Raw genomic sequence first — 26,355 nt, forward strand, 5'->3', positions numbered from 1 at the left:
TGCAATTCACCTAGAGATATGCAAAACTACTCAGACACAGATCATCCATTCTCTTTTCTGCTCTGAAATATGACAGTTGTTAAATGAGTCCGGTTTGTTTCCCCACACTGCCCCTGTAATTACCCTGTGTCTGAAGCACAGCCACTGCTATCTTCAATGTGACGTCATGCCTCTAGTGCAGTCCATTTCAGGGGAGGTCAATTTCTTTATATTTAGTTTGTACAAAATTCCAGTAACTGTGGCACTTTTGTCCTCCTCTCTGAACACACAACAGAAGAAACAATGTCCTCTTTTGAAGAGAGTGGGAGATGCATTTGACTAAACTGAAATGTTAAGATATCTTCTCTTTATTTAATAGGGAGGTCGTTAAAAAAAACAGAGCCCTCCACCAGAGTGCCTCTGAGTAACAAACATACTATCAATTCAGCAGAAACTGACTGACATTATGGTAAAGCAATGCCACCAAACATAAAATGCTAGACTATTCCTGCATCATGGACACCTCTAAATGCACTGGATACTTTAACAGAAACTCTAGTCTATAAAAGGGATTTCATTTGGAAAGATATGTTTCATTCAAAAGCCTTTGGGCTATTCAATTATTTGTGTATGACCTACACCTGGGACAAACTAATGTTTGATGTGCAACGTCTTCAAACAGATGCTCCATGCCTTTTCTTGCTTTTGCTGCATATTGCATTAATAACATTGCAATATTGCAATGACACATTCCATATTTCCTGGTCTGACCAGAGGAGGGTAATGACATAACGTAGCCCAAGTCTCAGGAGGATACTGAATCAGCAGTAGGGCGGGTGTATACCACATTATTCCACCCTAGTAAATAATTCAGTGCTCACTATGGCCATGGGTGAAGTTAAGAGTTGCAGAGGAAAATGTGATGTTGTAATCAATCAAAAGCCAATTAAATGCACTTGCATAACAGAGTATCAGAAATCTGAAGCTCAGTTAGAGTATTTTGAGACAGTACCATGTCTTGAAAGTACATTCCGCTACGTTAGAGAACCCAAACCATTCATGATTGAAATGCTGCAAAGAGTGATCTCTTATCACTCAGTAAACATTTAATCCACCAAAAGGTCCATGACAGCAGATTCATCACACCGCTATCTGCAATGACAATATCAATAAATAAGATGAGAAATGTAGCCTTTTCCAACCCTTGTCTACCAAAATCTCCAAGTCAAACCTATTCACACAACCCAACCATAACCACCAACATAATTGGAATGAGTAAATAACAATAGGGTACCCAGCCCCTCTTTAAAACATTAAAACATCTAGGTTAAAAACCTGTATATCATCTGCTTTTTATTTTAAAAAACTGTCAGTTATTATTTGTTCAGTAACCATCACCCCACGATAGAATCTGCACTAGTTTAAATTGATCATGTCAAATACAGTATCACGAAGTCACACCCTCTACTGTCCAAGCCATTTCCAGCATACATAAAACCAAAAACAACAGACCCCTTATGGGTTAAAATCACAGTTACGATTAGTTCAAATTAAGCATGACACAAAAAAAAGAACAAGTTACCATTGATGATTCAAATCTGCCCCTCGTGGTAACCAGTATGCAGCCAAATAACTGCCATCCCATCCCAGTTGCACCATGGAGCGATCTACTTAGTATCAATTGAAAAAGCCTCACTCAAAATAACAATCAATGCACTTTCATTGAAAGAAGGAAACCAATAGGCCAGGGGTATTCAACTCTTACCCTACGAGGTCCGGAGCCTGCTGGTTTTCTGTTCTACCTGATAATTAATTACACCCACCTGGTGTCCCAGGTCTAAATCAGTCCCTGATTAGAGGGGAACAATGAAAAAAACACATTGGAACTGGCTTCCAGGTCCAGAGTTGAGTCTGAGGGCAATAGGCTAATCACTGTTAATACCAAGCAAGCAAGCAACCATCTTTCACTAGGTACAACAGTCAATTGAAGTAGCAACCCACAATCAACAGCAATAGGAAGGAGGAAGAGGAAAAGTCAATCATTTAAGTTAAAGGCTACCATTTCCTAAAGTCCGGTCAAAGTGTATAAGCTACTACAATCAGGAATTAAGAAAACAACAATGTTCCAAACATTTGGACATTTTCAAGTTATTATACCCCCACAAAAGTTATATTGAAAGCAGGATTCAGATAAACTAGATGCCACGTGATTGATAATGAATAGTCCATTTTAAACTAAACCAAAAACATCCACCGAAGAGACTAGAAATAATATTTTTCACTTCAACCACTGCCATAAGCTTCATGTGTCACAATGAGCAAAAAGCAAATACATATAAGTAAGGCAGCTTGTTTTAACATGATTTGCTAGCACAAGTGCTGGTCCATGGTGCAATGTAGAGTCAAGCTGACTGTAAGCATGTAAAGCATTGAGAATACTCTTTACTTGTTAAGACTACAGGTTTCAGGCCATACAGAAACTATCTGGGCTAAACTAGCCTATGTATTCACTGGAAACAATGCACAGGTTTATACATGTCTGGGTCATATTCACTAGGCACCAAATGAAAGAAAATGAACTGAAACAGGGAGGGACTACCTAACCATGTCCAATAAGAAGTGCTTGTTTTCATATTTCAGTTGCAAAATGTTTTGCTTTGGTGTGCACTAATAAATACGACCCTGCTGTGCCTATTAAAATGGTGCTGTACATATTTGATGCTGCAGTTAACTTGAGTCTCAAAGACAGTGGCATATCAAATCCATGTTGTATAGCAGCTTCTTCATGGTCATATTCTAAGACTGCACGACAACACTATGATTTCCCAAAACCATTATGGGACCAAAAGGACCAATAACTTAAAATATGGTACCCAAAAACCAAGTGAAAGTAATCTTCTGTGCATGCAGTTGTTGTTTTGTAAGCATTTCTCTTTCATCGCTTGCACTCAAAAGCGCAAAACACTGACGTTATTATGGTACGACTACAAAGTCTGGTGTCCTACCCCTAAAAGCAGCCTTGAGAAATCCATAGCCAGGCAAGTAGAGTTACAGTATAGGAATGTCTGGGTTCTGACATGGCCGGGCCAGTAGAGTTACAGTATAGGAATGTCTGGGTTCTGACATGGCCGGGCCAGTAGAGTTACAGTATAGGAATGTCTGGGTTCTGACATGGCCGGGCCAGTAGAGTTACAGTATAGGAATGTCTGGGTTCTGACATGGCCGGGCCAGTAGAGTTACAGTATAGGAATGTCTGGGTTCTGACATGGCCGGGCCAGTAGAGTTACAGTATAGGAATGTCTGGGTTCTGACATGGCCGGGCCAGTAGAGTTACAGTATAGGAATGTCTGGGTTCTGACATGGCCAGGCCAGCATGTGTTCTGTAGTTCCAGTGTGTCTAGGCCTGTGAGCAGGGGGAGCGGGCGGGGAGCTGTGTGGTTCTAATTTGTAGTAGGGAGAGTCTGAGGGCTCAGGGGGTTGTGATGTGCTGTGGAGTGTCAGCGTGAGGAGGGGTTACATGTGGTGGTGGTGTTGTAGGAGCCCCAACCAGTGTCAGAGGAAGGGGAATGCTGGGTTGCGTCCCAAACAGCAGCCTATTCACCTTATAATGCATTACTTTTGACCAGGGCCCATAGGGCTCGGGTCAAAAGTAGTGCACTATGTAGGGAATAGTGTGCCATTTGGGATATAGCCCCTGTGGGTGTTGGGATGGGCAGCTGTCAGTGGACTCTCTCACATGGGAGTAATGCAGCCAACGTTCGCGTCAGTGGTGATGGTCTCTTCTCTCTCTCTCAGACAGAAGGACAGACAACTCCTGGGCCTGGCTTGGCAGAGCTCACAGGGGCATCAGCCGAGTGGTGTGGAACAGGAGTGGGTTCAGTTCCTCTGCATGGACAGCCCGGTGGAGGGAGGGCTCTGAGGCACTCCGCTCGATTTTTGGCAACAGGTCCTGGACCTGCTCAATGCCTAACATGATCTGGGGAGAAACAAAATAAACATTGTTAAGTGGGAAAGGTACTCCCACTAATAAACAGCAAAAACCAAGGAGGCCGACATGCATCAAATAAGACAATAAGAGAACAGTAAATAAATAGAGGAATAAGTCAAATACCCTCTTGTTGCTGACTATGATAAACCAAGTACACAACAAATGCTTTGGCAGTGCTCTCTCACCTGTGGAAATAGGGGCCTCTCGTCACGTTTGAACTTCAGGCAGTCAATGATGAGCCTCTTCATGGACTTGGGTGAGCTACTAGACAGTAAACTGAGGTCTGGAGACAAGTAGCCGCGCCCAACCATAAAGAGTATCTGAGAGGAAAGACAGGATGGTAAACACGATACACAGTACAGCGGTATCGGTTCTTATGCATGAGAGGTTTGAATGTGAATTATCTTAAATGGCATGCATGTTAGCTGCACCCTTCAGATATATACTAAGAGGTAAACAGTTCCTATCTTCCTCTCGGCCATCAAATGTTATATTTATGGTGTTTTGTAAACTTGTAATACTTACATATTTAATAACTTAATTGTAAGTATTTGTGCTTGTAAATCAGCTTGTTGTTGCAACTTGTAAAAAAAACATCCTCACCTGGTCTCGGTTGTTAATCTGGGAATAAGGCAGAGTCCCCGACATCAGCTCAAACAGCACCACCCCGTAGCCGTACACGTCTGACTGAAACGTGTAAGGGTTGGCGTCCTGCATCCGGATCACCTCAGGAGCCTACAACGGAAACACACACATATCATTGGACAGCTAACTCAAGCACACACATTTTCTTTTAGGAAATGAACCTTTTCTAGCTGAAGATGTGTTACAACTGTGTTCTTTATACCGAAATAGTTTAATCACATGAGAAAGGCTACCCAATGAAACTCTAGAAAACTCACCAAACATTACAAATCACATGGCTAAATGTAGTTTGACAGTTGATGTGAAATGATGCTACCCGCAATACCAGGCAGTGATATAATAATAATAATAATATGCCATTTAGCAGACGCTTTTATCCAAAGCGACTTACAGTCATGCGTGCATACATTTTTGTGTATGGGTGGTCCCGGGGATCGAACCCACTACCTTGGCGTTACAAGCGCCGTGCTCTACCAGCTGAGCTACAGAGGACCACACTTGTCATACCTAGGTCATACTCCCTAGACACCAAATGGAAGAAAACAGACAGAAACGGAGAGGAACTACCTGAACTTGCCCAATGAGAAACTCTTGTTTTTGCTGCAAAACGTTTACCATTGCAAAACGGTTTGCTACAGTGTGCCATAATGAATATGACCCAGGAGTGCCAGGAACTTACCATCCACAGAATGGAGCCACTGGGCTGTTCTACCTGCTCAGAGCCACTCCATCGAGACTTCACCGTTGCCAGCCCAAAGTCCCCGATCTTCACAGTCCAGCCCTCATGGAGGAAGATGTCTGACAACAGAGCTCAGGAACATGGCAGCAAGTAGGTAGGTAGGTATATACATTTGTAAAAGCCAATCAATCACACTGGTGATGTTAACACAATCTTCAACACATCTAAATTAGACTTGAAATTGATAGCATTCTACAAAGGCTTGGACACAAAATATCTTTCTCTAATGGGGCTGACAAACGTGATCCATTTTATGTTGAAATGTGACAAATACGAGAGTTTGATCACTTCTTTGCCTTTAAAGAGGAAGAAGAGAAGATGCTCTGGCAGTTTGACGCCTAACAGGCTCACACTAAGCAACAAACACTAAAATTATGATGCAAAGTTTTCACAACTGGACACAGTGACACACTATAAAAACATGAATTTTAGTGGTGAGCACAGCACTGAACGAAATAAATTGAGTCTTTAAAAATACTTCTGTGGTTATTCTTTATTGGCTGCCAACTACGTTTCTGACCCACCACATAGGCCTACACTAGATAAAGGAAGCTCTGACACCCTCACCACAGATCCAAACTCAGGGCCCGTACTCATAAAGCGGGCTCCCGAGTGGCGCAGTGGTCTAAGGCACTGCATCTCTGTGCTTGAGGTGTCACTACAGACCCCCTGGTTCGATTTCAGGCTGTATCACAACCGGCCGTGATTGGGAGTCCCATAGGGCGGCACACAATTGGCCCAGCGTCGTCCGGGTTTGGCCGGTGTAGGCCGTCATTGTAAATAAGAATTTGTTCTTAACTAACTTGCCTAGTTAAATAAAGGTTAAATAAAAAAGTATGATTATGACTGCTGATCTAGGATCAGGGCCTTCTTATCCATATAATTGTATTCATCTTATTCTACTTCAGAGAGAAAAGACCAGCTCAAGAAAGGATACTGTTTGATTTCAGGTCTCGATGAATTATATTCTTGGCATGAAGATAACTGAAAAAAATAATAAAAAGGCTAATGTTATTTAAAACTGTATATAAAAAAGCAGTCAAGCTACAAAAAAACGATAGATCTGTTACTTTTCAGTTGTGACTAAAAAGCACCACGTGTTGTGACAAAATAAGACAGTTGAATCCTGCTCATGAGGCATTTATAAGTTATATACTTCAAGAATCAATTGCTATGTATCAAGAATTTTAAAGTTCAAAAATAGATTGCCCCTTTAATAACTGTGTGTAAAGAGCTGCAGCCTTACTCCATGCCCTGTGCGGTCTGCCTGGCCACGTCGATGCGACGCATGGTCTCAAACTTGGTCTCAGAGACGTGCAGATGGCGGTACAGGCTGCTGCCCTCACACCACTGTGTGATGATGGCAAAGTTAGGCTTAGTCATGAAGCCCATGAACAGCAGAATGTTGACGTGGCGTGTCTTTCTGCGGGGGATGGGGGGAACCAACCATGGAGCAATATTAGTCACAACACACACTGCATAACTGTCAATATCACACCTAAAACTGCATGTTTCACCATGTTCTATCTATAACGTTTGAGTAATGTACATACCGGTACAGCACCATCATCGAGTAATGTACATACCAGTACAGCACCGTCATTGAGTAATATACATACCGGTACACCAGCACCTCATAGAAAATGAATTAATTTGTCAATGTAACAATAAGAAGGCAGCTACTCACCGTAGCACTTGCATTTCATTTTTAAAGGCTTGCAACTGCTCAGGTGTTGGCTCTGTCACTTTGAGGATCTTGATGGCCACGTCTCCGTGCCACTTGCCCTTGAAGACAGTCCCGAAGGAGCCTGCACCTATCCTTTTCTGGATGTTGACTTCTCGCGAGTGGACCTCCCAGTAGTAACTTGAGTCTCTATAACCACCACGGTGCTAAAACACAAACCTGTACTTAACACCATTTTCAACAACATCCCCATCACTAATTAACAGCAAACACCAAGGGTTCAGAGTCTCGGACATCACTTTCTAAAAAAAGGTGATGGCATCTCCCAAAAAGACTGCAACAACCGTTCAACCGCCATCACCTTACATTTTTTGGGACTTTCCCCAGATGAGAACCTCATTCCATAGAAGCCTTTTAGCACTGCCGGCATATCTAATTTCTATTTACCACTTTCTTTTTGTCGTCAGATGAGGAGGGCTTGCGCTCCTTGTGCTCTGAGGGGGATTTGGGTGGTCTCCTGCCAGGGGAGCCCAGGGAGGGCGGGCTGGTGGAGGGTTTGGGTGAGGGTTCAGGACCTGTATATAACACAATACAGTACCAAATGAGCAAGTTATAAAACACTTGCAAGGGGAGAATAATCGAATAATAATCTCAAATAAAGAAAGAAATCGAATCATTTTGAAATCTCACCCATTGTATTGTTTTGTATTTTTAACGCCTCCTAAAAAGAGAAGAGAAACACAGCATAACCACTATCGTCCAATATTAATGAAACATTCAGACTCACATTGATGCCCGCTGTGTGGGTGTGATGTATGATATTGTAGGGGATGAGAAATGAGCAGAAGACATATTTCCATTTCCGCTGTAATAAATGGACTAATGAACTTGCATTGTATAGTAAATCCTGGCATGTAATACCAGGCCCTGCATTGTGGGTGTGACTGTCTCACCTCTATGATGCTGACATCGGCAGGGCCCACGATGCTGATCATGTGGACGTTGGGGGTGGAGGTGGACCGATGCCTCTGTAGGGACTGACCATCTTCACCTGGCAGGGGGAACCGGAAGGCCGAGGTTGGGGACAGTAGTCCATGCCTAAATGACATATAGGAGCACAACAGTACAGGTTAAGGTTCAATTTTGAAGAGTTACCGTTATCCATTTGAGGGGCACCAATACCATACGGTTTCTAGACTGTGACTGCATCCTAAATGGCACCCTATTCCCTTTATAACGCACTACTATGACCAGAGCCCTATGGGACTAGTAGTGCACTATATAAGGAATAGGGTACCATTTGGGATGCATGTGACTATGGTTCAGATCTACTTACCCAGAAGGATCTGGGGTTAAGGCTATGTCGCTCTGGGATATGGAGTTGTCGGGCAACAGTATGGATATCCGAGGGTACTCATCTGGGCAGGGATTAGGTGTGCACCTGGAAACAAGGTACAGTACACACACAAAGGGTAAGGAGCGCTGTTCCAATCACACAATGCTAACAGTAAAACAAATATGAAGTGATATGAGTGACCTTGTGAAAACAGGGTATCTGCAGGTTCCATGAAGTTAAATTTAAGACCTTTTTTAATGCCACTTGGAATGCAATTTAATGCCAATTTTGAGGCCATGTTGGCAAAAAGCACTATTTTTAGGGCTGGCCTTAAGGCTATAGCCTACATGGCTCATATTATCAGGCAGGTGTGCATTTTTAGCAATGAGCCTGACGGATGTAGTAGCATAGTGGCTACTGCCTAGGCTATAGATGGCTGAAGCATGGGGTTGCCCATCTGTATTTGTTTTGGCTACCCCAATGGGGCTAATCATTATTTTACTTTTTTATTAAAAAATAAATGCACTGTTGGTTAAGGGCTGTAAGTAAGAATTTCACTGTAATGTCTGCACCTGTTGTATTCGGCGCATGTGGCCAATCAAATTTGATTTGATTTGATCACAAACTCTAGGTTTCAGAATTTTGGCTTCGATATAAATACCAGCTTAGCATAATGATACTCAATACCATAACGATACCACTGTGAAAAAATGCCTTAAAGTCTAACACACAGCATTGTTACTGTATAAAACACGTGGTCAACTCTCCATCTGGAGAGCTAGGCCACTGGGTGTGCAGGCTTTTGATCACACTTGAACCAGCTTAACAAGGTCCTGTTGAGCAGTGGATTTGTAGAATCTGGTGTGTTAGAGTGGGGCTGGAAGAAAGGTCTACACACACAGTAGCTCTCCTGGAGGTATTATGCTATACCATTAGAAAATTAGCCTACAACCAAAAAGTCAAATACAATAATTCCCTCATTCAGTGAATCAGGTATCTAATGCCTATACTTTGAAGCAAGGTAGCTAAGCAGAGGAGGGCTTTAGACATACTTTTTCCAGTGCCAAGTAAGACATGAAAGAAGTTAGCCATTTCATCTAACATGTTCAGGAAATGCATGATGGATATTCAGAATAATCAGATATATTTTTGTCTCTTTAGAGATTAATTTGCCTGCATGTTTTTTGTGCATATTGTCCTAGGCTACAGCCTACGCTACATAATTTACCACCTGAGGAAGTGGGAACTCAAAACACATTAGCTAGATTGCTAACTAAATATGATTGTTGCTTTAGCCATTAAATTAATCTAACGGTAAATGTAAATATCCTACAAAAACCTTTTATTGGTAGGCCATTCTGAAAATATTTAGACCACTTGACTTTTTCCACATTTTGTTACGTTACAGCCTTATTCTAAAACGGATTAATTACATTTTTCCCACATCAATTTACACACAATACCCCATAATGACAAAGCAAAAACAGGTTTTTAGAAACTTGATTTTACTTCGTCATTATGGGGTATTGTGTGTAGATTGATGAGGAAAAAAACAATTCCGAATGCACTGTAGGCTACTTGATGTATTTCCTCTATATAAACCACGTTTCCATCCACAGTTTTTATTCGAGTAAAATCATACCGTATAAAAATAAATCACGACAGCTTTGATGGAAACAGGTAGGTTCGGTAGAATTTTATAAATGCCGACAGATCATTTGTTTGTTCGACATGGTGGGATCTTTTGGTGTCGGTCAAATTAATTATGAGAGAAATGGTGGTGTAAACACAAATTATGATAAAATAACCATTATATCGAAGTAAACTTGGAGTCACGTGATGATGTGTGGTCCTCCCACTATGACTCGGGAAACTATGCAGTTTATTAGATTAAATAAATTAATGAACGTCACAGGGTGGTGAAAGTCCATGGTGATCTTGATGCTCCTTTCCAATACATTTCAAGGGTGTTATTCTGGTGACATGATGATTGATGCTTGACTGCAGTTTGACGAATACAAATATTCTCGCTCATATCCATAATAATCTCATAATGTAGACTAGCCTACCCACACTGTATCTGCAAGCTATTGGCTAGAGCGCACGTGCCAAGACCAGAGTAGGCACATTTGCTATTTAACGCAACAGTTTTTGTGAAGCGATGGAAACACATTGAACTTTAGGTTTTTATTCGGTAAATGAAAACTTAAGCAGTAAAGTACATTTTGTGTGCACTACATCACGCACTGATATTTATCCGCAAAAACAAGTCCGTTTGGTGGAAAAACACCACGGGTGGAAAAATGCACATATTTTCTTTATGCAGATTTTAGAATATTCACATGAAAATCTGTCGCCAATTGGATGGAAACCTAGCTGTAGACAGTTGAGAAATAATTGTTATACTCACATAAGGCTGAGACTCTCCTTTTTTACAACGGTAACAGTAATCGTTTTAAAAACGGTCTTCTCTGCAATTATATTTCAAAATCTTGCTCAACTGTCAGTATGCTTGCGCTTATCAGAATTAATCTCTCTTCACCCTATGTGCAAAGGGAGGGGCGGGGGTGAGAGCCAGCAGGGAAACAGGGACACTCATTGTAGGAAGCAGGTTAATGCACATTACTGTTAACCAAAATAATGGTTTTAGAACCCAATAAATCATCAGGAACGTTGTGTAGCCTAATCACCGACGTACACAAAATTGCGTCGGTAAGAGGGTTTATCATCCCAGCTCAAGTTAATGTTGTCTATCAAACTGTATATGCTACCTTGCTCTCTCCTATGGCAACGGCCTGACTCACACATGACGTGCACACACAGAGGTGGATAGCTCTCGAACATCTTGAAATTGCACCTACAGTATTATTTGATGATTTGTTTTGTTTATTTTTCCGTGGTGGCAACAATTAAGTAGCAGCACAATATAACGGAAACACTGTAGTCGTCTCTTTCGCATTTTTTAAGAACTTTGACAATGGGATTTAAGACATTTTAAGACTTAAGACCTTTAAATCAGATAAATTAATGTAAGACTTTTTAAGAACCCGCGGACACCCTGTGAAAAACACAACAAAATGAATCTCGAGAACATTGTGGGATTTTAAACCTTCTTATCACAATGTACTGGAGACTCGCCACACTATTGACTCATACAATCTAGGACAGTATCCCTGTTCCGTCTCAATGTCCTCGACAGACTCACCGTTTTGTCATAGTGTCCATGTCCACACACACAGTGGGGACTTTGCTGCTGCAGTGCTGGTGAAACTTGTAGCCGCATGTCTGACATCTGAAGCCGTTGAACAGAAACTTGTGGCAGAAGTCGCAATAGGCCAACTTGAAGAAGGTTTTTCGTACCTGGAATACAAATTATGTGAAATATTTTATCTATTTTTCAGACATTTCAATTGAAGCGATATTGCAATGTTTAAGAAGGAAAGTGAGGCGAGGGTTTTGTGACGAAGTAGTGATAGGTCCAGTATTCTAACCCACACAGTCACAAGCATGTGTTGAAGGTGGTGGTGTTAACCACTACTGGGAAAATTGTGTTGCCATACAATACACGAATGCAGAGTGAAACAATTACAAAAGCTACTTACAAAGTTATGCATGGTGAGGGGGACATCATCCAACACCTCTACCAGCAGCTCTTCTCCTACCAGTGGGGTGATGTCAGTGTTCCAATCAGTTAGTCTCTTGCGACTGCAGGAGGGGGGTGAGATAAATAGACACAGGAAAACTGTATTGCCATGAAAGACAATGTTGCTAGAAATGTATTCTGGGGTTGTACATAGAAAGTTAAGAAACATCAACATCAAGCTCATCAATGCACCACATACAGATGTTATTGTAAAATGACACTGCTAGAACCAGACCAGACAAGAGGCTTAAAAATTGTGACAGTGCAAAACAAGATATTAAAATTGTGTTATAAAATCAGGTTTAAGGTGGAGTGACCCCAAAGGAATCAAAGGAGTCTGCCACAGTTTAGTTTACCATTCAGAAAGTATGACACTGGCACTCACAATATGTCTGAGTCCCAAATGGCACCCTGTTCCCTATATAGTGCACTACTTTTGACCAGAGCCCTATGGGCTATGACAGACACTTACCCCTCTAGGAGTCGAAACACAGCGCAACAGTCCTGGCTCAGGCCCCTTACTTTAAGGGCTTTATCCAAACTGTCATAAACGGTCTGCCCAGGGCGAACATTTACCTGCAGACACAAATAGATGTTTGAACAAAATAGAGTTTTATGGAAGCTAGTTTAGCAATTACAACTAGGGTGTGGAAGTGGCTGCTTGTGTCAGAGAAATAACTACTTTCACGTGATAAAATACAGACTAAAAACATTTAGAGTTATGAAATTGTTTAAGTCATATAGACTGGTTGGTTGTTTAGCAACAAAACCGACACGTGCGCAACTACAGGTCAAAACAGACGGGGTTGGCTTAGATTGTTGACAACATGTAAATTGTATTTAGTCTCCAATGTTTATTGAAAACAAATACATTTGCACAATGAGCACTTGTCTCTCAAATACACTATATATACACACAAAAGTATGTGGATTCTGCTATTTCAGCCACATCCGTTGCTGACAGTTGTATACAATCGAGCACACAACCATGCAATTTCCATAGACAAACATTGGCAGTAGAACGGCCTTAGTGAAGAGCTCAGTGACTTTCAACGTGACACCGTCATGGGATGCCACCTTTCCAACAAGTCAAATTTCTGCCCTGCTAGAGCTGCCCCAGTCAACTGCAAGTGTTGTTATTGTGAAGTGGCAACGTCTAGGAGCCGGGAAGTGGTAGGCCACAGAAGCTCACAGAACGGGACTGCATAGTGCTGAAGCGTGTAAAAATTGCCTGTCCTCGGTTGCAACACTCACTACCGAGTTCCAAGCTGCCTCTGGAAGCAACATCAGCACAAGAACTGTTAGTCGGGAGCTTCATGGCTGAGCAGCCGCAAACAAGCCTAAGATCACCATGCGCAATGCCAAGCATCGGCTGCAGTGGTGTAAAGCTCGCCACCATTGGACTCTGGAGCAGTGGAAACGAGTTCTCTGGACTGATGAATCACGCTTCACCATCTGGCAGTCTGAAAGACGAATCTGGGTTTGGCGGATGCCAGGAGAACGCTACCTGCCCCAATGCATAGTGCCAACTGTAAAGTTTGGTGGAGGAGGAATAATGGTCTGGGGCTGTTTTTCATGGTTCGGGCTAGGCCCCTTAGTTCCAGCGAAGGGAAATCTGAACGCTACAGCGTACAATGACATTCTAGACGATTCTGTGCTTCCAACTTTGTGGCAACAGTTTGGGGAAGGCAGTTACCCGTTTCAACATGACAATGCCTCTGTGCACAAAGCGAGGTCCATACAGAAATGGTTTGTCGAGATCGGTGTGGAAGAACTTGACTGGCCTGCACAGAGCCCTGACCTCAACCCCATCAAACACCTTTGGGATGAATTGGAACGCCGACTGCGAGCCAGGCCTAATCGCCCAACATCAGTGCCGACCTCACTAATGCTCGTGGCTGCATGGAAGCAAGTCCCCGCAGCAATGTTCCAACATCTAGTGGAAAGCCTTCCCTGTTATAGCAGCAAAGGGGGGACCGACTCCATGTTAATGCCCATGATTTTGGAATGAGATGTTCGACGAGCACGACTTTTGGTCATGTAGTGTACATCGTTACAGTTGTTGGTTAGCTAGCTAGCGAATTTTAGCATTGACATGAAATCAGTCAAAACACCTCAAAACAAGACATGGTATCAAGAACAAGATGAAACTAGCTGAAAAGAGCCACTCACTATTCCCCACATGACAGTTTCTTGTCATTATTGCTAGCCATCTGGCCATCCAGAATAAAAACAACTCACGGCTTCTGCCCCAATAGGTTCTAGGGTTGGGTGGTATGCAGATTTCCATACCTTCATAATGTGCCATCCCGTGATATACAGTATTACAGGTAGTGCACACAAGGGGAGCAATTTTTTTCAAACGAAAAAGAAAGCCCAAAATACTTCACTTACCAGAATGCTAACAAAATTCTTACAAGTACTAATGAATCCCCATAGCGGATTCTAGGTAAATGATAAGTGCATGCAAACATTTACTACTAAAGTCACTTCCTCACCAAGTCCGAATATATACCCGCCAGTTCAATGTCAACGCCTATTTTATAGTAGTGTTGCACAGTATGCCGAAACTTCTGTACATTTTCAATATCCCCCCCAAAAAAGCAGTTGGTACTAGAATTTCTGTTATGTTCAGTACTTGTCAAATGTGTCTCACGTGATTGAGAGGATCAAGTCTGTATCAGCGTAGCCCCTTTATAGTGCGATGAGCACTTACTTATTCATTGCTAGAACTGTCTGGGCTGCATTCGCTCCCCAGTCCCCACTCATGCTGCACAGAAGTTAACACACTTGAATAATGCAACACGGTATGTAAACATTTTGAAACTGATCATTACTGTTCACAAAAAATGTATATCCATACAGGCTAGAACACTTTCACAATGCAATGCGATACCGGTAGCTTCCAGCTTTAATTATAGGCTACCTTTCCTTGTTAGCTTACAACTAAATATGCTGATTTCAAAGCAGACTGTCACCAAAAACGTCATTAATTCACTTCGTCTCCCTCACCACCAAAAACTCATTCATTTCATCTTCTTTTGCCTCCTGTCTGGTTTCCACTAGATTCCATAGCCACAAAGTCAGATTCCACTGCCACATTATGCCTGAAAATGACATCATTAACATCTTAAAGAGACAGCGCACACTTTTAGAAAAGAGATTGCTTCTTCTATGCAAATGTTGTTAATCAGTACAATAAAAATTATGTTCTCTTAGCAGTTGCCAATAAAATAAGTCCTAAATAGAAGGGATTGTCTCATCTGTAGCCACATGAAATCAGCAGAACAAGCTCAATAACTCAATGCATGCATTCACCTGTACTGTGAATAAACCTAAATGTATCCTGTTTATAGAGATTTAGAATTAAAATGATTACCATTATGATGTTTTGTAGTTAGATTGGTAAAAATAAAGTCAAATTGATTGTACATAATGTTCAAATGTAATGATATAGTCACTTTAACTATACCTACATGTACATATTACCTCAATTACCCCGACTAACCGGTGCCCCCGCACATTGACCCTGTACCCCACTGTATATAGCCTCGCTACTGTTATTTTTACTGTTATTTTACTTATTTTATTTTTTACTTAACACATATTTTTCTTAAAACTGCATTGTTGGTTAAGCGCTTGTAAGTAAGCATTTTACTGTAAGGTCTACACCTGTTGTATTCGGCGCATGTGACAAATACAATTTGATTTGATTTGATATTGAATCCCCAACGATTGAACAGAGCAGTAGATTTTTTTATTTTTTATTTAACCTTTATTTAACCAGGTAAGCCAGTTGAGAACAAGTTCTCATTTACAACTGCGACCTGGCCAAGATAAAGCAAAGCAGTGCGATAAAAACAACACAGAGTTACATATGGGGTAAATAAAACAAAGTCAAAAATACAACAGAAAATATATATACAGTGTGTGTGAATGTAGTAAGTTATGGAGGTAAGGCAATAAATAGGCCATAGTGCAAAATAGTTACAATTTCGTATTAACACTGGAATGATAGATGTGCAAATAGAGATACTGGGGTGCAAATTAGCAAAATAAATAACAATATGGGGATGAGGTAGTTGGGTGGGCTAATTTCTGAATGGCTGTGTACAGGTGCAGTGATCGGTAAGCTGCTCTGACAACTGACGCTTAAAGTTAGTGAGGGAGATAAGTGTCTCCAGCTTCAGAGATTTTTGCAATTCGTTCCAGTCATTGGCAGCAGAGAACTGGAAGGAATGGTGGCCAAAGGAGGTGTTGGCTTTGGGGATGACCAGTGAGATATACCTGCTGGAGTGCATACTACGGGTGGGTGTTGCTATGGTGACCAGTGAGCTAAGATAAGACAGGGATTTGCCTAGCAGTGATTTATAGATGACCTGGAGCCAGTGGGTTTGGCGACGAATATGTAGTGAGGGCCAGCCAACAAGAGCGTACAGTTCACAGTGGAGGGTAGTATATGGGGCTTTGGTGACAAAACGGATGGCACTGTGATAGACTACATCCAATTTGCTGAGTAGAGTGTTGGAGGCTATTTTGTAAATGACATCGCCGAAGTCAAGGATTGGTAGGATAGTCCGTTTTACGAGGGCATGTTTGGCAGCATGAGTGAAGGAGGCTTTGTTGCGAAATAGGAAGCCGATTCTAGATCTAACTTTTGATTGGAGATGCTTAATGTGAGTCTGGAAGGAGAGTTTACAGTCTAACCAGACACCTAGGTATTTGTAGTTGTCCACATGCTCTAGGTCAGACCCGCCGAGAGTAGTATATAATATAATAATAATATAATATGCCATTTAGCAGACGCTTTTATCCAAAGCGACTTACAGTCATGCGTGCATACATTATTTGGTGTAAGGGTGGTCCCGGGGATCGAACCCACTACCTTGGCGTTACAAGCGCCGTGCTCTACCAGCTGAGCTACAGAGGACCACAAGTCCACTACCACAAGTAGTGATTCTAGTCGGGTGGGCGGGTGCAAGCAGCGTTCGGTTGAAGAGCATGCATTTAGTTTTACTAGTGTTTAAGAGCAGTTGGAGGCTACGGAAGGAGTGTTGTATGGCGTTGAAGCTCGTTTGGAGGTTTGTTAACACAGTGTCCAATGAAAGTCCAGATGTATACAAAATGGTGTCGTCCGCATAGAGGTGGATCCGAGCGTCACCAGCAGCAAGAGCGACATCATTGATATACACAGAGAAAAGAGTCGGCCCGAGAATTGAACCCTGTGGCATCCCCATAGAGACGGCCAGAGGTCCAGACAACAGGCCCTCCGATTTGACACATTGAACTCTATCTGAGAAGTAGTTGGTGAACCAGGCGAGGCAGTCATTTGAGAAACCAAGGCTATTTAGTCTGCCAATAAGAATGGGTGGTTGACAGAGTCGAAAGCCTTGGCCAGGTCGATGAAGACGGCTGCGCAGTAGTCTTTTATCAATCGCGGTTACAATATCGTTTAGGACCTTGAGCGTGGCTGAGGTGCACCCATGACCAGCTCGGAAACCGGATTGCATAGCGGAGAAGGTACGGTGGAATTCGAAATGGTCGGTGATCTGTTTGTTAACTTGGCTTTCAAATACTTTTGAAAGGCAGGGCAGGATGGATATAGGTCTGTAACAGTTTGGATCTAGAGTGTCACCCCCTTTGAAGAGGGGATGACCGCGGCAGCTTTCCAATCTCTGAGAATCTCAGACGTTACGAAAGAGGTTGAACAGGCTAGTAATAGGGGTTGCAACAATTTTGGCGGCTAATTTTAGAAAGAAAGGGTCCAGATTGTCTAGCCCAGCTGATTTGTAGGGGTTCGGGGGGGGGGGCATGGGCAAGTTGCAGCGGAGGGTGCAGAGCTGTTGGCCGGGGTAGTGGTAGCCAGGTGGAAAGCATGACCAGCCGTAGCAAAATGCTTGTTGAAATTCTCGATTATTGTAGATTTATCAGTGGTGACAGTGTTTCCTAGCCTCAGTGCAGTGGGCAGTTGGGAGGAGGTGCTCTTATTTTCCATGGACTTTACAGTGTCCCAAAACTTTTTGGAGTTAGTGCTACAGGATGCAATTTTCTGTTTGAAAAAGCTAGCCTTTGCTTTCCTTACTGATTGTGTATATTAGTTCCTGACTTCCCTGAAAAGTTGCATATCGCGGGGGCTGTTCGATGCTAATGCAGTACGCCACAGGATGTTCTTGTGCTGGTCAAGGGCAGTCAAGTCTGAGGAGAACCAGGGGCTATATCTGTTCTTAGATTTTTTAAAGGGGCATGCTTATTTAAGATTGAGAGGAAAGCACTTTTAAAGAACAACCAGGCATCCTCTACTGACGGAATGAGGTCAATATCCATCCAGGATATCCAGGCCAGGTCAATTAGAAAGGCCTGCTCGCTAAAGTGTTTTAGGGAGCGTTTGACAGTGATGAGGGGTGGTCGTTTGACCGCGGACCCATTACGGACGCAGGCAATAAGGCAGTGATCGCTGAGATCCAGGTTGAAGACAGCGGAGGTGTATTTAGAGGGTAAATTTGTCAGGATGATATCTATGAGGGTGCCCATGTTTACAGATTTAGGGTTGTACCTGGTAGGTTCGTTGATCATTTGTGTGAGATTGAGGGCATCTAGTTTAGATTGTAAGTTGTCCGGGGTGTTAAGCATATCCCAGTTTAGGTCACCAAGCATTATGAACTCTGAGGATAGATGGGGGGCAATCAGTTCACATATGGTGTCCAGGGCACAGCTCGGGGCTGAGGGGGGTCTGTAGCAAGTGGCAACAGTGAGAGACTTATTTCTGGAAAGGTGGATTTTTAGAAGTAGAAGCTCAAACTGTTTGGGCACAGACCTGGATAGCCTGCAGAGCTCTATCATACTATCTCTACAGTAGATTGCAACCCCACCCCCTTTCGCAGTTCTATCTAGATGGAAAATGTTGTAGTTGGGGATGAACATTTCTGAATTGTTGGTGGCCTTCCTAAGCCAGGATTCAGACACTGCTAGAACATCAGGGTTGGCGGAGTGTGCTAACGCAGTGAATAACTCAAACTTAGGGAGGAGGCTTCGGATGTTAACGTGCAAGAAACCAAGGCTTTTATGGTTACAGAAGTCAACAAATGATAATTCCTGTGGAGTAGGAGTGATACTGGGGGCTACAGGGCCTGGGTTAACCTCTACATCACCAGAGGAACAGAGGAGGAGTAGAATAAGGATACAGCTAAAGGCTTTAAGTACTGGTCTTCTAGTTCGTTGGGTACAGAGAAGTAAAGGGGCAGATTTTCCCGGGCGTTGTAGAATAGATTCAAGGCATTATGTACAGACAAGGATATGGAAGGATATGAGTACAGTGGAGGTAAACCTAAGCGTTGGGTAACGATGAAAGAGATAGCATCACTGGAGGCACCGATTGAGTCGGTCTCCGCGTGTACAATAAGATATAACCGAAACAGCAATAAGCAAGGCATATTGACATGGGAGAGAGGCATAAAGCAATCACAGGTGTTATTCGAGAGAGCTAAGACAACAGCTGGTAATGGCGACAAAGTTTGGGCTGAGGCTAAACATAAACAGGATGCGGTACCGTATAAAGGAACAGTCCAGAAGACATCAGCTGTATAGCTGAGTTATCATAAGGTCAGGTGAACAGCAATAGGAGTGTTCGGAGGTAGTTCGGGGGCTGCTATAGCACTGGCGAGCAAGAGGCCACGGCTAGCGTGTGCTAGCGGGCCGGGGCTAGCAGATGGATCTTTGTGGTCGACATCGTAACGGGAAGCCTGTTGTAACCACATCAGACGATTTCGTCAGCAGACCAGTCGTGTTGGATCGGCGGGGCTCCGTGTCAACACTACGAGGTCCCGTCCGGTTGACAGAGAGGTAGATAGCCAGGAGATAGGCCAGGCTCGAGGCTAGCTCAAGGCTAACTGGTGCTTGCTTCGGGGGCAGTGGTGATTAGCCAAACAGCAACATCCATTCGGTTGCGGCTAGCTAGTTGCGATCCGGTGTTAATGTCCAGTGATTCAGTTATTCCGGCAGAAAATCCGATGTTCTGGGTGAAAACCGCTAACGGTGGCTAATAGCAAGTAGCTAGTTAGCTGTCTAGCTAGTTTCAACTGGAGATTCTAGATAAAAGGTAAGTCAATAATAGAATCCGTTCCACATTGAGTGAGGCGGGTTGCAGGAAAGTATATTTTGTAGAAGGATGAAAAGTGTGATAGGGAAATATGTACGAAAAATACAAAAAATTCTAAAATGTCTATTTACACAGACACACAACAAAAAACACGACCGCACTGCTACGCCATCTTGGATTCAGCTGAGTCTATGCCTGGCTCAAGTGCCATTCTGTGACTTTGGCTAATACGTATTTTTTGTATTGAGTATCGTGATGGTATAGAGTATTGTGATGCTAAACCTGGTATCGAAGTAAAAATTCTGGTATCGTGACAACACCATTTTATAGCCATTCAACAAGCAAGAGGATCAATAGCTGCTTCTCTCCCCAATAGGCCTACTAGGTGTTTTCTATTGCTAGAAATAAGTTTAACTATATCGCTGTTCATTGTCTATATATAGGCTACTCGTTCAAGAGCTAGAGAGAAGGGGAATGATAGGCCAGTGAAGTTGCCAGCGGAGATGCGTGAATTGTGCAAGAAAGGAAGAGTGAAGACAGAGAGATGTGTAAGTTGGAAGTTAATTAATATATTAATGCACCATTCATATAGACTATATATTAGGCTATATATTATAGGCCTGCTAAAGTGAATCTTGGCAACCACCTCTGCTATAGGCAACCCTAAAAGACAGAGACAAAAAAAGATCTGCCTGTGTTTACCCTTATCAATAAGTGGTTGCACAAATTTAGATATATCACTCACTCAAATTAAATGTCAAAATAACCACCCATTGCTTCACTAAAATCGATCAGTGGCTGATCATTAGGCTATGGACAGATTGCATGCATGCGTTTCTATTCTCTAATGTCAATTTCATCTTCATATAGCCTATATCCCAGCTGTCTCTCTATATCTCCCCCTTAAATGTTTTCTCGTCAATTTAAATGATAGGCTACATTGATTTAGCATTATCGTATAATGTAGACTAGTTTTAGATATCCTACAGAAATGATTTGAAGCTTAAGCAAGGTTTTTAATACGTTTTTGGGGAAGGAGAAATATGATTTGAGTGAGATAAGCTGCAGGCGGCTTTGATTAATGGGTACTTTTAGGTGGGTGGGTGTGCGTGTAGCCTAAGAGTTCGCTAATTCTCCATGTCCATTCAGAAAGTGTCCTAAAATAGGCCTAGCCTGTCTGGATAGCATCTCTTTAAATCAGATGGAAAGAAAACTGTGGTCAACAAGCGTCATGATGGTCAGCACATGTGCAAGGAATGAAGACAGGTGCCCGTTTTGCATTTTCTCTCTTATTAAACGGGGTGCCACTGAATGAAACGTAGCCAAGCTCTTTTCATGATTCATCCTAATAGGATGAATAGCCTTTTCTCATTTTCAGTAGCATATTATTTTTCCAGTAGTTCAGGCTTTTTCTCTCATTACTGCGTCCTCTCTAGCCACTTTGAACAACATATTGCCACTGAGGATGACTGTTGCAGCGTTGGTGACGTTAAACACATTTTTGGGAAAAGTGGACGGAAAAAATGGAATCTGTATTTTTCGTGATTCGGACGAAAAGACCACAACGCCGTTGGTGAGAAACGGCCATAAGACAGACAACCCAAGTATATCACAATGCAGTTTGCAGAACGCATAAAACAAATATTAGACAGCAGGGATCTTAATCCAGGAGGGGATTGTCTCTGCTGTTGTTACAAAGAAGCTTGATCTTGCAAGCTAACGTTAGCCACTTAGCTAATGTTAGCAAAACCCACCTGGAGATAACTATCTTAAGAGGTGCAAAATAAACTAACTTCATAGTTATAAGATATCTGTCAAACCGTAGTGAATTTCATACAAGTGTAACCTGATCACCTCACTTAAATTGCGCTGCAGGAGTGACTCACATCACGAAGCTGCTGTTATTGCTCGTTGTGCTTCTTTGTAAACATACACGTGACTGGCTCAAACAGCTGCTTTGGGAAACTAGTACCAGTAAGCTTCATAATGAAACAATCTAACAGGCGAAATGATTAACGTTATCTGCTTTATCTACACTACATGACCTAAAGTATATGGACACCTGCTCATTCCAAAACCATGAGCATTAATATGGAGTTGGTCCCCCCTTTGCTGCTATAACAGCCTCCAATCTTCTGGGAAGGCTTTCCACTAGATGTTGGAACATTGCTGCGGGGACTTGCTTCCATTCAGCCACAAGAGCATTAGTGAGGTCGGCACTGATGTTGGGCGATTAGGCCTGGCTCACAGTTGGCGTATCAATTCATCCCAAAGGTGTTCGATGGGGTTGAGGTCAGGGCTCTGTGCAGGCCAGTCAAGTTCTTCCGCACCAATCTCGACAAACCATTTCTGTATGGACCTTGCTTTGTGCAAGGGGGCATTGTCATGCTGAAACAGGAAATGGCCTTCCCCAAACTGTTGCCACAAAGTTGGAAGCACAGAATCGTCTAGAATCTCACTGTATGCTGTAGCGTTCAGATTTCCCTTCACTGGAACTAAGGGGCCTAGCCCGAACCATGAAAAACAGCCCCAGACCATTATTCCTCCTCCACCAAACTTTACAGTTGGCACTATGCACTGGGGCAGGTAGCGTTCTCCTGGCATCCAGATTCGTCTGTCGGACTGCCAGATGGTGAAGCGTGATTCATAACTCCAGAGAAAGCATTTCCACTGCTCCAAAGTCCAATGGCTGCAAGCTTTACACCACTCCATCCGACGCTTGGCATTGCGCATGGTGATCTTAGGCTTGTTTGCGGCTGCTCGGCCATGGAAACCCATTTTATGAAGCTCTCGACTAGCAGTTATTGTGCTAATGTTGCTTCCAGAGGCAGTTTGGAACTTAGTAGTGAGTGTTACAACCGAGGACATACGATTTTTACACGCTATGCGCTTCAGCGGTCCATTCTGTGAGCTTGTGGCCTACCACTTCCCAGCTGAGCCGTTGTTGCGCCTAGACATTTCCTCTTCACAATAACAGCACTTACAGTTGACCGGGGCAGCTCTAGCAGGGCAGACATTTGACCAACTGACTTGTTGGAAAGGTGGCATCCTATGACAGTGCCACGTTGAAAGTCACTGAGCTCTTCAGTAAGGCCATTCTACTGCCAATGTTTGTCTATGGAGATTGCATTGCTCTGCACGGTTTTATGCACCTGTCAGCAACAGGGGTGGCTAAAATAGCCAAATCCACTCATTTGAAGGAATTTCCACATACTTTTGTATATATAGTGTATTACCTAGTGCACAAGTTGACTGCAGGTATTTATTTCAAACATACAAATATTCAAATGTATTTAAAAACTGTATTGGAAAATCACACAGAGGGTATTTCAAAATACCCCGGGATACTGTATATACGGTATACCACCCGACCCTAATGGGTTATCATGTTTGAGAGACAAGATGAGAAATAGATTGGAACTGGGCCTTAGGCACCAGCTGGTGCACAACACCAACTGTCTGCTGCGTAGGGGTTGGGCCTAGTCATTAAAAAGTCGTGAAATATTACTGTTGAAAATAACTCAAATGTACTTGTACGTGAGGGCCCCAAGAGATTATTTTTGAATGTCTTACCACGGTCCTCTGTTTATTGGGGAGGAAGACACGGATGGTGCCCCCGCCTCGGGGCACGTCCTCTGGACTAGTCTCTCCCGAGGAGGAGCAGGAAGAAGAGTTGGAGGACATAATGACAGGTAGGAAGAGCAGGGGAGGCAGCACTGAGATGCTTCAACGACAGGAGAACTTCATGCACTGGGGATCCGGGGGAGTGAGCCCTTACCTGGAACCTGAGACAAACAGTGCTACTAATTAGCTAGCTACAATCCATCTGACGCCAATGACCGAGTGAAACAAATGTGCCCATGATCATAGATCGACAGAATATGTTGCAACTAGCTAGGATGATACCACACTGGTGTGTGTACAGAACTGGTAAATAAACAGAAGAGGCCTCATTTTGACATTCCAAAATCCAGCTGCTCACAATAAAATCATTGACTGGAAGGGTTGCTTGCACCACACAACTGATCTGGTGTAAATTGCCAATGACTCGAGCAAATGTTATTTCTCATATGAAAATATTACTATTTTGACACGTCAACTAAACTTACTAGCTAACCAGCTAAGTTAGCTTTATAGGCAACTTTTCATAGCCTAGACATCTAGCTAACATTAGCTACACTATGTCTCGCTGCACTTTTACTCTGAACTGGAAACATTTAATGTGTATGCGAAATGGCATTAACCAGTAACGTTATTGTAAGAGCCTTGTTGTTGGCTCATCATAGCCCAAAGTGATTAGCCATCTACAAATGCTATAGCTAGCTGAAGTCGCTGGCAAATAAGATAGCTAGTTACGTATCCTAGTTTAGCATAGTGGGATTTGACTGCTTAGCAATATGACTTTTCGAAAATTTGGAAGCCATGTTTGTCTCAGTAAACCACTTTAGATTACAATTCATTGATATTAATTTGATGAAATGACAATACCGCTTCTACGAGGCTAAATTATAAATAGTTTCTTAATTCCTGTCAGGTGTTTTTTCACGTTTGAGTGAGCGCTTTCATGAGGCAGAAAGGGATTAGTTAGCTAGATGGCATGCTAGCTGGTAGAGCCCGAGCTAACGTAGCGCGTTAGCTTGATACTTTTGCTGTCTGACTTTATCACGTAAAGAAAAGCTTGTTTACGCAATAGTATAAGCAACTGTTTTATTCATAATGGACAATTAAAGACCACTGCAAAACGAGTCATTCATAAACAACTAATTGCAAATTTGGTTTTGGAATAAAGTCTTACCTGAAGCAGCCATCTTGAATTCTCTCAATCTGAAGTAGAATCTGTCAAGAATTTCTGGGAAAGCGGAACACCTCAGTGATGCACGCTCCGTATTGGTCCATTCTCACATTTACACTCGCTCATTGGATGACAGAATCGATACGTAAAGGGGGCTGCTGTTACAAGTAAAAATAAATGTGTCATTCAAAGTTATATTGTACAAATTCATGTTACAGTATGCTACACAGACAAATTATTCAGTTTACCTATTCAATCTTCGGGGGAAACATTGTTATATCAGAATGTATCAAATTAAACTAAAGAAATAAGAAGCAAAAAGCAAAACAGCTGCATACCATAAATGGAGTTTGGGCCTCAATGTCAGTGGAGGCTCCTCAGAGGAGGAAGGGGAGGACCATCCTCTTCAGTGAATTTCATTTATATATATAGTGAAACATTAAAAAAGTTATCCTTTTCAGATAAAACTATACAAAATATATTGTCACCAAATAATTGATTAAAACACACTGTTTTGCAATGAAGGTCTACAGTAGCCTCAACAGCACTCTGTAGGTTAGCATCATGGCGTAGCCGGAGGACAGCTAGCTTCCGTCCTCCTCTGGGTACATTGACTTCAATACAAAACCTAGGAGGCTCATGGTTCTCAGCCCCTTCCATAGACATACACAGTAATTATGACAACTTCCGGAGGATATCCTCCAACCTATCAGAGCTCTTGCAGCATAAACTGACATGTTGTCCACCCAATCAAAGGATCAGAGAATGAATCTAGTACTGAAAGCATAAGCTACAGCTAGCTAGCACTGCAGTGCATAAAATGGAGTAGCTGACTCAAAGACAGAGAAAGATAATAGTTGAACAGTTTTGAACAAATTAATTCCTTCAAAAATGAAGGAGGAACAAGAGCGAGAGCTATATTAAAAAAACAAAAAATCACTTTCACCTACTTAGCTAGCAAATGCAGCTAGCTAATTTAGCTTACTCAAACACCCGGCTCAAACAGAGGGACGCTATGTTAGCTAGCTGGCTATGACTATCCAACACTGGAACTCTTCCAAGTCAAGGTAAGCTTTTGGTTTTTACTAATTTATTGCCACCGGTGTACCTGCTAAACTGCTTACTGGCTGTACACTGTGCTGCATGATTGTAGTGGGTTTACTAACACGTTAGTTCTATTAGCTATGTTGACTATGATGTTACTTTAGCTAATATGGTGACCACGATGTAGGCTGTGTGTAACGGTTATGATATGAAGGTTTGGATTGGAAAGGCTTTTTCGCCTGGTCACATACAGCTGATGTGTTGTGCGCTGTGTGAAGGGAAGAGGTAAGAGGAGAGTGCGCAGATGCAAGAAGGTATACAACGAGCTGTTTATATGAGGCTACGAAAGTGAACTGTTTGCATGTGATCAGGGGTGTATAAATTCCACCAATTCTGTTGAAAAATGCTTC

At 42.5% G+C, this 26,355-nt stretch overlaps 1 protein-coding gene across 1 annotated transcript; it reads right to left on the reverse strand.

The window, feature by feature from the left end:
* Positions 1–1,814: 1,814 nt before the first annotated feature.
* araf (A-Raf proto-oncogene, serine/threonine kinase) lies at positions 1,815–24,958 on the reverse strand. The gene is made up of 16 exons (XM_041901396.1): positions 24,905–24,958; positions 23,683–23,894; positions 12,487–12,590; positions 11,974–12,076; positions 11,577–11,731; positions 8,372–8,476; positions 7,989–8,133; positions 7,726–7,756; positions 7,483–7,610; positions 7,039–7,241; positions 6,598–6,774; positions 6,289–6,335; positions 5,292–5,410; positions 4,571–4,702; positions 4,153–4,287; positions 1,815–3,955 (listed from the first exon to the last, which is right to left on the reverse strand). Exons 2-16 carry the CDS (start codon positions 23,791–23,793, stop codon positions 3,815–3,817), a joined length of 1,836 nt encoding a protein of 611 aa, XP_041757330.1. The 5' UTR covers positions 23,794–23,894; positions 24,905–24,958; the 3' UTR covers positions 1,815–3,814.
* Positions 24,959–26,355: the final 1,397 nt, after the last annotated feature.

The sequence above is a fragment of the Coregonus clupeaformis genome, chromosome 16, assembly GCF_020615455.1.
Source record: "Coregonus clupeaformis isolate EN_2021a chromosome 16, ASM2061545v1, whole genome shotgun sequence".
Taxonomy (NCBI): Eukaryota; Metazoa; Chordata; class Actinopteri; order Salmoniformes; family Salmonidae; genus Coregonus; species Coregonus clupeaformis.

Excerpts from the sequence above, each read along its gene's own strand:
- araf (XM_041901396.1), bottom strand. The coding sequence starts at position 23,793 with ATGTCCTCCAACTCTTCTTCCTGCTCCTCCTCGGGAGAGACTAGTCCA. Across the intron at positions 11,732-11,973 it reads CCCTCACCATGCATAACTTT|GTACGAAAAACCTTCTTCAA; the intron begins GTAAGTAGCTTT and ends TTTGTATTCCAG. Across the intron at positions 5,411-6,288 it reads TCGAGACCTGAAATCAAACA|ACATCTTCCTCCATGAGGGC; the intron begins GTATCCTTTCTT and ends CTCTGTTGTCAG.